General features: G+C 47.6%; 1 protein-coding gene across 1 annotated transcript; it reads left to right on the top strand.

The window, feature by feature from the left end:
• Positions 1-954: 954 nt before the first annotated feature.
• LOC134396212 (zinc finger and SCAN domain-containing protein 21-like) lies at positions 955-11,052 on the top strand. The gene is made up of 4 exons (XM_063122627.1): positions 955-1,047; positions 3,218-4,687; positions 7,580-7,694; positions 9,836-11,052. Exons 2-4 carry the CDS (start codon positions 3,881-3,883, stop codon positions 10,531-10,533), a joined length of 1,620 nt encoding a protein of 539 aa, XP_062978697.1. The 5' UTR covers positions 955-1,047; positions 3,218-3,880; the 3' UTR covers positions 10,534-11,052.
• Positions 11,053-12,145: the final 1,093 nt, after the last annotated feature.

Here is a 12,145-nt window from a genome sequence, read left to right as displayed (position 1 = left end):
AGGGGAAGAGAATGCAAACAGGCACTGGGTAGGGTAAAACTAACAGTATAAAGTCAGAACAAAATCAACTTGTCATTGTATGGATTTCTAGCCAATTTTGTAGGGCAGAGGTGGGTAGATAATTTCTGTCAACACTGAGGTTTTATTTATTTATTATTTGTTTGTCTTTAGGGTATTTCTGTTCCACCTTTCTTAAATCTACTAAGGCAGTAGACAACAATTCAAAAAACAACGAGATTGATATCATAAGGCATTTAAACCAGGGATGGCAACCTGGTGCCCTCCAGATGTTTTTCACTACAACTCCCATAATCCCTGACCACCGGCTGGGCTCAGAAGCAGCTGTCATCCAAAACTTCTGGAGGTGAGCCTAATTAAAACAGTGGCATATATCATAAAATATCACAGCATTAAGAAAAAAACACTCTAGAAGCAGTAAAAGCTAGAAACAGGCTTCAGGAAAAGAACAGAAAGAATGAAGACAGAACTAACTTAAAATTCAGCATAATGGCAGAGATACAGAGGTACTGCATTCAAAACTTAATAGGAGTGGGCGTTGCATTATGGAACAGCATTTATCCTTGTGAGTCCGCCAGACTGAGTTTTATCACCACCCCAGTGAGAACTGGGGCCAAGTGGATCCTGACGAAATTGGACAATTTTTCTCCTGCACCCCTGGCTTTAAGGCAGCTTTCCCCAACCTGGTGCCCTCCGCGTGTCTTAGACTTCAGCTCCCATCAGTCCTTGTCAGCATAGCCAGTGATCAAGGATGCTGGGAACTGTGGTCCAAAGCTCCTGCCAGGTATCAGGTCAGGGAAGGTTGCTTTAAGGGTTAAAACCAGCAGAGCTGAGACTGCTAGAGTGGGAGGCTTTGTTCCAGTTGGGAAGAAGGGAAGTTAAAAAAAAATAAAATAATGGAGAGGAACCGCTTTCCGTTTCCGCTCTGGGAAATTTGGCTTTTGAACTTCCTTCCCAGCCAAAGAGCTGCAGCAGACAGAGATGGAGAAGAGAAGGGAGGTTTCTCATTATTAGAGACAAAGGCAGCAGGTGAGTTCCAGGAGCACCTAAAGGGAAGATGGAAGGGATCATCATGATTATTGGGAGAATTGTAATGAAGAAAAACCAAATTGTGATCATGGAGACAGGGAGAGAAAGCATGGTCCGGTCTGCTCTGTTCTCCTTCAGTTGCATCCAGAAGATACAGGCAGCAGAGGACTTAAAATATGCCCTAAGACATAATATGCCCTAATATGTGACCACCATATGTATGGGACTACAACTCCCATCATCCCCAGCCATCTATTTATAATATGCCATAAGACAGTCTTCCCTGGCCTGCTGCCTTCCAGATCTGTTGGACTGTGACTCCCGTAATCCCCAGCTAGATCCTGGGAGATTATAGGAATTGTAGTCCCAACACATCTGAGGAGCACCAAATTGAGGAAGGCTGAGGTGGGATCTCAGCATTGAAATGTTTAAATGAGGGGTGCACAGATGCGTCTAGCAGTGCTGCCCCTAAATTGTGCGTCCCAAATGGGCTGGTTGCGGTAACTCAGGGAATGTGACGCACATCGTCCATGCTGAACGATTTTATTTGGGGAGGTAAGTGGGCCTGGATCACTGCTTGTTAACCCAACCACAAACCAGGGGTTCTCTGTTGCTGATGGCTAGAGAGTAAAAACAAATTATCTGGTTATTATAAGCAAAAGGTTGTTCCATTCACCAGAGCATCAGCTTATGTTTGATAGCCTAAAACCGGCGTAGGCGATCTGGTGCCCTCCAGATGTTTGGTCTACAACTCTCATAATCCCTGACCACTAATAATGTTGTCTACCAGGGGTTCTCAAAATGGCTTTTTCAAGAAAAATAAGCCACCCTGCAGGGTTAACAAGCCACCCTGTGGAAAATGTCCTGGATTCAGACAACACGCTAACCCACAGTTCAACAACAACATGTACTCAACCACTGAGTGTGGGTTAGCATATTCTGTGAACCCAGTCAATGGCATGAGCAGGTAGGGAATCCAAACATAACAGGGATGGCTTAGTTTGGATAGTTTCACTTCCGTTTCCAATTAACCACAGTTTCTTGTGTTTTATGAACCCAACGAACTATGGCTAATCTTAACTCTGGTTTGTATCAAACGATTGAACTTCAAATATCGGTTTATGAAACTGGCTTGTTTTAACCAGCCATTGTTAAGATTAACCACAGTTTAATGGCGGTTAATTGAAATTGCAGGTGATGGCTGCACCAGAGGAAGAGAGAGGAGGCAGAAGTGCATTCACAGGGCTGGACTCCAGGGAAGATGCCCAGGGCCCCACACAGTGCAATGAGCAGGAGGGGTCTCCAGATGCAGGGAGGCTGGCTTAGTTTGGGCAATTTACTGCTTTTAGATTATATATTTTAACTTGGTTTATGGTTTAATTTATTTTTAGCTGTGTATATTTACTGTTTTATACTGTGTGCTTTTATCTGTATGCCGCGCTGAGATCTTAATGATATAGGGTGGGATATAAATAAATAAATATTTTAAATAAATAAAGAGGGGCTGCCAGAATCATAGAATACTAGAGCTGGACCATTTAAAGTAAATCATAGAATCATAGAATAGTAGAGTTGGAAGGGGCCTACAAGGCCATCGAGTCCAACCCCCTGCTCAATGCAGGAATCCACCCTAAAGCATCCCTGACAGATGGTTGTCCAGCTGCCTCTTGAAGGCCTCTAGTGTGGGAGAGCCCACAACCTCCCTAGGTAACTGGTTCCATTGTCGTACTGCTCTAACAGTCAGGAAGTTCTTGACATAATAATGCCAGCTTTCCCCAGCCTGGTGCCCTCCAGATATGTTGGGCTACAACTCCTAGCATTCCAGACCATTCGCCATGCTGGCTGGGGCTGATGGGAGTTGAAGTCCAAAACATCCGGAGGGTTGGGGCAGGCTGTAATACACAGTGCATCTAAAGATGTAAATGAAGGCAGCAGTGGAGTTGGGTGGCTCTGATGTCACTGGAGCGGTGAATCCGCTCCGGGTTTCAGCCAGAACCCCAAAGGAGCTATCCAAGCACCTTGGATAGCTCCTTTAGCGTTCTGACTAAAACACGGAGCAGATTCACTGTCCCACTGACATCGGAGCCACCACTCTTCACTGGAAGCCGGCGCGGACTGTTTGCTTTGGCTCACAAATTGATTCTTTTCTCTTTGCATCCTGTTTCCGCAGGGAAGAGGCTGAGCTGCCGGGCTAAAACCATAAGAAGACTCTTGCTGCACCTGATCAGCACTCCCATCTGTGCTCAGGATCTGGGCCGTTCTGGTTGCTTAAAAGAAGGACTTTGATAACCGAGCTGCTTCTTGGTTTGCTTGAAACCATCATTTACTCCTGAGTATTCCCTTTGCTTGTCCAGAAGCCTCATACGATTTCTGTAGGATCGATTTTATTATATTGATCAAACTCTGGGGACCAGAATAAAGAGCTTAGGTGGGGGTGGCCTGCTGTGAATTGCCAAAAAAAGAGGACATGCACCACCGCAAAAGAGGACACTAATTCACATAAAATTTGCACGTGCTAATTTATATGAATAGAGGCCAGCTTAGAAATCATTATAATTCGAATAGAAATGTGGTCCATTTCACCACAGTGTGGAAGATTCTGACCAGGTGCTAACTATTGTTGGGCAACTTTATCGCTCAGCTCTTCCTTCTTATGGTTCTTTATCTATAAACTGGGATTGGACAGGACTGCCCTTCAAATAGAGGACCGTCCTCTATAAAAGAGGCCACCCGGCCTGTGCGGAGCTGTGTCATATTTATAGGTGCCAACTCAAAGTTCTTGGGGCCCTAGAGCGGGAGTCTTTCTCGACCCAGTTCCCCAAAAGAGAGAAAGATGACGACAAAGATGACGACAACGGAAGGGTCTTCAACGGCCGTGGGTCTTCCGTTCCCCTCCGCCCAGGAGGAAGGAGGAGGTGCAGGAATAAAAACAGAGGAGCAGGTTGAGCCAGAGTCAGGGGAAGGATCGGAGGAAAAAGAGAAAACTCCTCACGTCATCCAGTCGGGGACTCTGAGAGAGTTTTTGAAATGGGCAGCACCTCAGCAGATAAAACAAGAACCGGAAGAGGTTCTTCCCGAGCACTGGGAGGCCCAGTGGAGGGAATTCTTGAAGGCGATGCAGGCTGCTCCGTCGGAGCCCTCCTCCCCTGCTGGTAAGTCTCCTTTGAACCGCTGCCAACGGACCGCGGACCGTGTCCACCGCCACCATCCCCGACCGAGCGGAGAAGGAGGAGCAACAGGAGCCCCTCTAGGCCTCCGAGGCGAAGCCAAACGGGGCCGGGGCAACCTGAGCGCCAGAGGCAACAAAGGCTCTCGCCGGAAGATCAAGGCAACCCTCCTGGAGAGGACGGAGACGCAACGCCAGCGTTTCCGGACGTTCTGCTTCGAGGAGGCGAAGGGCCCCCGAGAGGTCTGCAGACGGCTTCGTGAGCTCTGCCACCAGTGGCTGAAGCCGGAGAGCCGTACCAAGGAGGAGATCCTGGAGCTGCTGATCCTGGAGCAGTTCCTGTCTGTCCTGCCCCAGGAGATGCAGGGCTCCGTCAGGGAACGGGGCCCAGAGTCCTGCGCCCAAGCCGTGGCCCTGACGGAGGGCTTGTTGCTGAAACAGCAACGAGGGCCCAAAGGAAGAGGGCCTCGCAAGGTGAGCGGGTGTTGAGTGTGGACAAACCTGCAGGGCTCAGACTAATGACCTCATCATTAATGACCTCATCATCATCATCATCATCATCATCATCATCATCATCATCATAATTTTATTTCTTACCCACCTCTCCATTTTGATCGAGGCGGGGAACAACAGTAAATATAAAATACATAAAACTGAATTAAAACATAATATACATTCTGGTTGGTTTAACCAACTAGAGACTGAAGCTATCCACATCAAACTCACTAGAGTCAGGGCCACCTACTATGAATTTGGCAACCGGTCTTCCAAGCTCTTGGCCCATGCGCTATCTAAAAAGAAAAACAAGGCCCAGATCAAGGAAATCCGCTCAGTCTCAGGCAAGCTATACTCGGATAGAGAGCATATAACAGAAGAATTTGCAAAATTCTATGCCTCCTTATACAACTCAGACGCACCTACTATATCAGATATTGCTTCTTATATAGACCAGATACCTCTTAATAAACTTTCAACAGAACATAGGGCTTACCTGGATAGCCCTTTTCAGTAGAAGAAATCAATGAGGCAATTAAAAACCTAAAAAAGGGGAAAAACCCTGGCCCTGACGGCTTTAGTGCAGAAAAAACACACACCATAATATGCATTCTTAAAACACCCTAAAAACATTCTAAAAACAACTTAAAATTCCACTGGATAGGCCTGCCGGAAGAGATCAGCCTTTATAGCTTTCCTGAATGCTAATAGACTCTTAAGTTGACGAATCTCCTCCGGCAGGCCGCTCCACAGTCTGGGAGCAGCAGAAGAGAAGGTTCTACTTCAGTCAGTCAGCCTAACTTTGACTGAAGTAGATTCTTCCCAGAGGACCTGAGTGCGGGGCGGATTGTGTGGGAGAAGGTGATCCCACAGGTAGCCTGGACCCAAACACTTTATACTTCGCCCGGAGACTAATTGGCAGCCAGTGAAGAGATTTTAAAACTGATGTCATGACCTCAGAATCATGACCTCGTATAGGCAAAAGCGGAAGCAGGGTGACGCTGGACCTTTGGTTTGATCCAGCAGGAGGAATGGATGAGACATTCCCTGCCTGAATTTTTCTTCATAGGAACAGCGGAAGCTGACTTATTCTGCATCAGACCAAGGGTCCATCTAGCCCAGTGGTTCCCAAACTTTTTCAGGTCACCGCCCCCTTGGTTCCACAAACTCATGCCCAGCGCCCCCTACCCTACACTATAAAAATCATTATTCAGAATAGCGGTTTTCAACAACCCACTAAGAAAGATAATAACAATAAAATTCAAAACATTAACAATTAATTGAATATTTATTCAAAATCCGAAGCTCCCGCCGCAGGCTTGCCAAGGGAGGGAGGGAAAAGAGAGCGAATGCCTCTGTTTTGCAGCCGGCGTGGCGGGGCACACCAAGCAGGGTATGTGTCTCTTCATTAGCGTTTTGGTGCTTTTGAAACATTTCAATTCACTGTTAAAAGGACTCTTCTTAAACGATATTAATACATGTATGGATTCTTCCCCTATATGGCTTGGGACCAAACTATCTTCTCCCATAAAAATGTCCCTCGGAAAAGACCACCTCGCGCGCCCCCTGCCACCCCCTTGCCTCTTCACGCCCCCCCTATGCAATCCCACCGCCCGCTTTGGGAACCACTGATCTAGCCCAATATTGTGGACTCTGAATGACAGCAGCTCTCCAGGGTTTCGGGCAGGAATTTTTCCTGCTCTGCCTGGAGATGCCGAGGATCACACAGTGATCTTCTGCATGCAAAGTGGGGCCTCCGCCATTAAGCTACGGCCCCTTTCCTGATTTACCCAACTTGTACCTCCCTAGCCTTTAAATGAGACCAGACAGAGTTGCGTACCAAAATCTGCATTTGTGTAGGCTTCGCGATGTGGCTTGTCCCAGGGGAAAATGTGCACAGAAATGCACTCATCAGATGGAACTGTGCACACAGTGTACACATTTGAGGAAAGTGTGCACAGAACTGCATTGCAGCAATGTAAAGTGCTTGTGGGGAAAAATGACGAGGAGACGGGAAAAGCACTTGGAGCACAGAGCAGCACGCAAAGTAATGGGAATCCCTCTGTTATGTCTGATCTGTGATTGGGAGAGGGAATGATGTGGAGGGGAATCCCTGGTGCTCTCTGCAGTTACAGATCAGAGATAACAGAGGGGATCCCTCTCCCCGCCTCCTTCCCAAGACCCCAGTAGCCTCCAGGGGACGGAGCTTCAAGGAATGCCCTCGTCGGATGGACCAGCCTGGCAGGCCAAATTGACCTGAGGGCTGGAGGTTCTCCATCTTTGCATTAAAACAAGTGGATCTGGATCTGCTTTGGCCCTGAGAGAAAATGAGTGTTGGTAAAGTCTGGGAAGGAATACATACGCCCACTCCAGAGCTTGTCTTCGCGGTGCTGCCTCCCTCTTCAACCTCACGCTTTCCCTCTCCCAGGGCGGGGTCAGGTAATCCCGACGTTGAGGAGGGAGGGAGGGGTTGCTGGGCGGCCATCTGGGTCCTGGAGCCGCCCCCCCCTCTTCCTCGTGGAAGGCGACCATTCGCTGGTCACCTTCCACCGGGCTCCGCTCCGAGGTTGGCCTGGAGCAACGTTACATGTCAGAAGCACCGTGTTGACGACGTTCCATTTGAAAAAGTTGGGGTAAATCCCCGACTTTTTCAAATCGGAGCATCGCGGGGAAGCCCCACAGGCGTTGTGAAGCTGCACTTGTGTTGTCTAACCTACACAGCGCAAATCCGCAGCCACCACAGGGCTTTCCCCACGCATCGAGAACCCGCTGGTTACCTACCTGGTGGGCCTGCCCCAGGCATGTGAGTTGTCGTTATTAATATTGATGATACTGATGTTGTTGTTGATGATGATCCCATTGATAATCTAGGTGCCAAGTTCTTTTGAAGATGGAGCAGTCGGCCCCTCCCGGGCACGACGAGTTTCAGCAGATACTGGACAGAAGCCAGCCAAGCTGGAGAGCAGTGGAGATGTTAGCCCATTGGGTAAGGATTGATCATGCTGGAGTTCGAGAACTTGTGTCGTGTAGTAAGTAAGAGAATGAACTACGTACTGCTCAGGAAATCATTGATTCAGATCCTGCTCGAAATGCACTAGGTGGCCATAGGCAGGCATCATCATCATTTATTATTATCATTATTACATTTATATCCTGCCTTTTTTCCTCCAAGGAACCCAAGGCAGCATACATAATCCTCCTCTCCATTTTATCCTCACAACAACAACCCTGTGAGGTAGGTTGGGCTGAGCGTCTGTGACTGGCCCAAAGTCACCCAGTGGGTTTCCATGGCCGAGTGGGGACTAGAACCCAGATCTCCCGCCTCCCAGTCCAACAAGCCACTACACAACACTGGCTCTGCTGATGACTGTGTTCACTCATGGGTAATCTGTCAGGGGCCACACATTGGTGGTGAGCAGGGCCGAAGCCAATGGTGATTAAGGCCAGAGTGAAGAGTTAGTGGGTCACCCCTTTTCTCTTTCTTCAACCCCCTGTTCTCTCTCTCTCTTTCCCCCCTTCTTCTTTCCTGCCCAGTGGTCTGTCAGGGAAGGGACAGATTGCTTTTGCCAGTAGTCTGAACTGAGCTCATACAGAAGGCTTTTGAAATTAGGCTGCGGGCCATATGTGGCTCTAGGCCCTCAGGGCCGTATGTGGCTCTAGGCCCTTCAGGGCCATATGTGGCTCTAGGCCCTTCAGGGCCGTATGTAGCTCTAGGCCCTCCAGGGCCGTATGTGGCTCTAGGCCCTCAGGGCCGTATGTGGCTCTAGGCCCTCAGTTAGACCACTCTTTCTTAGCCTCAATCTTGACACACCCTACATCTGCAATATAGAGAGATAACGGTGACCCTGTTCAGATGACATGCTAAGCCCCAGTGGTTAAGCACTTTGAGCTAAACATGATGGCTTAGTGTGTTGTGTGAACCATTCCTAACTATAGTGGCTACATAACCAGGATTTAAGCATGCTCACTAATCATTTGCAGCAAAAGAGTTAGTGGCCTAACTATGGCTTAGCGTGTCATCTGAACAGGCCCTTTGTAATACTTTTCAGGATTGTTGTCTGTAAGGTTAATGACAATATAATTTTACACTATGGAGAAGGGGTGCCTCACAGATCGTCGTGTGTATGCATCCATGTTGCTAATTTGTACTGAGCCCCCTGCCCCCTTCCGCAGTGATGCTTGGGTCCTGGCCTCTGAGTAATAGCATGCCAAAAAAGCTGAACGGCAAGGGGTGGAACCTAAAAAGGAGTTCTTGAAGAATGTTTATTCAGATGTGCCTTTCTTGAAATGTGTTTATTCAGATAAGCCTCAGATAAGCCTACACGTTTCAGACCCCCTAAACTGTGTCCTTCCTCAGGGCAGTCTAAACGCATGATAAAAACATTTACAATTTAGAAAGAGACAATAAGTACTAAAAATATACTCATATATTTAAAAAATGTACGTGAAAGTACTTACAAAACTCAAAGTATTTAAGATATATATTAAAAGACATACAATTATAAGCAATATAAAACATTTTTAAACGTATTATATTCAGACTGAGATTTAAGACTAAAAAATGACACATCAGAGATACAATGATACAGAAGAAAGTCAATCCATCACACCCAAAGCAGTGATGCAGCAGAATTAAGTGGAGGCTGATTGGAAGAATGTAAGCCCAGATCATTGACTCATGCAGAGTTACTGTGGGCAGCCTCCACTGTGGATGAGTGCTTCGGCTCACACTGCAGGGTGGTGCCTGTGGGTACCAATGGGGCCATGGACGCCTTGTACTTAGCTTCTTGAGCAAGTTACTTTTCTTCTAGCCTCACAGGTTTTCCTTGTGGGAAATGAGTGACTTGCGACTGGACATGCTACACTGATTGCAGCCATTTTGTGAGAGTGCCCATGACACTCTCCAAATTCAACAACCCACTGACCCTAAAAGGTTGGGGACCCCTGCTTTAATTTACTCATTTCTCTCCCCCCACTTGGAGATCTCCTGGCACAGGCAGAAGACTAGGGAAGAAGGAGTTGCTGAAGACAGCCGTTGCTGAAGAGGAGGGGCGCACTTCCTAGATTTTTCAATCACGTTCTTGAATTTTTAGAAATGGGGTTACGTTTTGTTTTCTTCTGTTTCAGGCCACTGCAGGGCTGGTGGTGGCGCTGTGGAGAAGAAAGCTAATCGTGGTGCGGGGAATGGGTCTTGCAGCCCACTGACGACCCAACAAGGAGATGGTAACTTGCAAAGCACTGAGAGTGGGAAAAGGGCCCGTCGGACACCCAACTTCGTCTCGCGCCAGAAAGGCCACGCAGCACAGAGTCCCCATCAGTGCCCCGATTGCGGAAAGCGCTTCACTCAGCGCTCAAGCCTCACAATTCACCGGAGAATCCACACGGGAGAGAAGCCCTACCCGTGCCCAGAGTGTGGGAAATGCTTCCGACAGAGCTCGAACCTTCTCAAACACCAGAGAATCCACTCGGGAGAGAGGCCCCATCAGTGCCAGGATTGCGAGAAATGCTTCGCCCAGCGCTCGCACCTCCTCATCCACCAAAGGACCCACACGGGGGAGATGCCTTACGTCTGCTCCAAGTGCGGGGAAAGTTTCAGCCAGCACCGAGGCCTCATCGCTCATAAGAGAGTCCACACCGGAGAGACCCCTGGAGGCTACGGCTGTCCAGACTGTGGGAAACATTTCCAGCAGAATTCGGATCTTAATAAGCACCTGAGAATTCACACCGGGGAGAAGCCCTACAGCTGCCCAGAATGTGGGAGACGTTTTCGCTACAGCTCCAATCTTAGTAAACACCAGAGAACCCATAAGGGAGAGAAGTCTTAAGTCTTCAAATGAGTGCGGGAAAAGCTTCAGCCACTTACAGCATAATCCTACACATGTTTAGACAGCAAAAAGTCCTACAACTCCCAGTACCTCAGCCAGCCAACTCCCAGCATGGCTAGCTGTGGCATGCTGGGAATTGTAGGACTTTTTTCTGTCTAAACATGCATAGGATCATGCCCTTACGACTCAGAATATGTACCAATAAGTCCATACGGGAGAGAGGCCCTACAGGTGCATGGACTGTGGCAAGACATCTATATCCAGCTCTAAACTCACAACACACATGAGAATCCATTCGGGACACACTCTGTACATCTGCAATGAATGTGGGAGAAGTTTCAGTTCGTACGCTGCCTACGCTACATCAGAGACTTCACTGTATGACTTTGATATTTTGATTGTTGTATTTTGTTTGGTTGGTTGGTTAGCTATTTTATTGTTCGTTTTGGTTTTTTATGACTGTAAACTACCCCAAGGGGATCTGCCAGTTGGGCGGTATACAAATGTAATAAATAAATAAATAAATAAATAAATAAATAAAAGAGCTCATACACAGGGAGCAGGCAAGAGCCACCCAAGTTAGGCATTGGGCAGAGCCGAAGTTTATGAACTCATCGTCCTTGAAAGAGAATTCGAGATGGAACCAATGTGGAAGATGTTGGGCCACAGAGAATTCCTACAATCCAAGGTGAACATAGTCTTGGAGCTGGAGAATCGGGACAAAGGATCCAAACCTATGGCCAGTAACAACATCATCATCATCTCATCATCATTTCTTACCCACCTCTCCATTTTGATCGAAGCGGGAAACAACAATAAATGATAAAATACATAAAACTGAATTAAAATTATATACATTGTTAAAAACATCCTAAAACATTCTAAAAACATCTTAATATTCCACTGGATAGGCCTGCCGGAAGAGATCAGTCTTTATAGGTTTCTTGAATGCTAGTAGACTGTTAAGTTGACGAGTCTCCTCCGGCAGGCCGTTCCACAGTCTGGGAGCAGCAGAAGAGAAGGTCCTCTGGGTAACAGTTGTCAGCCTAGTTTTGACTGGCTGAAAGAAGTTCTTCCCAGAGGACCTGAGTGTGCAGGGCGGATTGTACGGGAGAAGGCGATCCCGCAGGTAGCCTGGACCCAAACCATGTGGGGCTTCAAAGGTGATAACCAACACTTTATACTTCACTTGGAAACTAATTGGCAGCCAGTGAAGAGATTTTAAAACTGGTGTAATATGGTCACGCCTAGGTGGCTAGCGAGATAGAGAAACTCCTGGGTTTCGTCCCCATATTTGAATCCTAGAGTTGGAAGGGATCTTGGAGTTCATCTAGCCCAGGCATGGGGGTGCTCATTCAGCCAGAGGGCCAAGTTGAGTTTAGGAGGAGCTCCTGAGAGCGGAGGCACATTCCAGTGATGGGCAGGTCTCAAAGGCAAAGGGGTGGGAGAAAAACTACCAGTAAATTGTAGCTTAACATTTTAGTTGCCCTTTTCTGCACTTTTTCAAGCTCTATAATATCTGTTTTTAGGAGTGGTCACCACACCTAAAAAAAGATATAGAGATGGAAAAGGTGCAGAAAAGGGCAACTGGAATTTTCAAAGGGCTGGAGCA

This window comes from Elgaria multicarinata, chromosome 3 (genome assembly GCF_023053635.1).
Source record: "Elgaria multicarinata webbii isolate HBS135686 ecotype San Diego chromosome 3, rElgMul1.1.pri, whole genome shotgun sequence".
In the NCBI taxonomy this organism is placed as follows: Eukaryota; Metazoa; Chordata; class Lepidosauria; order Squamata; family Anguidae; genus Elgaria; species Elgaria multicarinata.
The sequence above is the reverse complement of the archived record's forward strand: the minus strand, read 5'-3'. Positions and strand labels throughout refer to the sequence as shown.

Excerpts from the sequence above, each read along its gene's own strand:
- LOC134396212 (XM_063122627.1), top strand. The coding sequence starts at position 3,881 with ATGACGACAAAGATGACGACAACGGAAGGGTCTTCAACGGCCGTGGGT. Across the intron at positions 4,688-7,579 it reads AAGGAAGAGGGCCTCGCAAG|GTGCCAAGTTCTTTTGAAGA; the intron begins GTGAGCGGGTGT and ends TTGATAATCTAG. Across the intron at positions 7,695-9,835 it reads TGGAGATGTTAGCCCATTGG|GCCACTGCAGGGCTGGTGGT; the intron begins GTAAGGATTGAT and ends CTTCTGTTTCAG.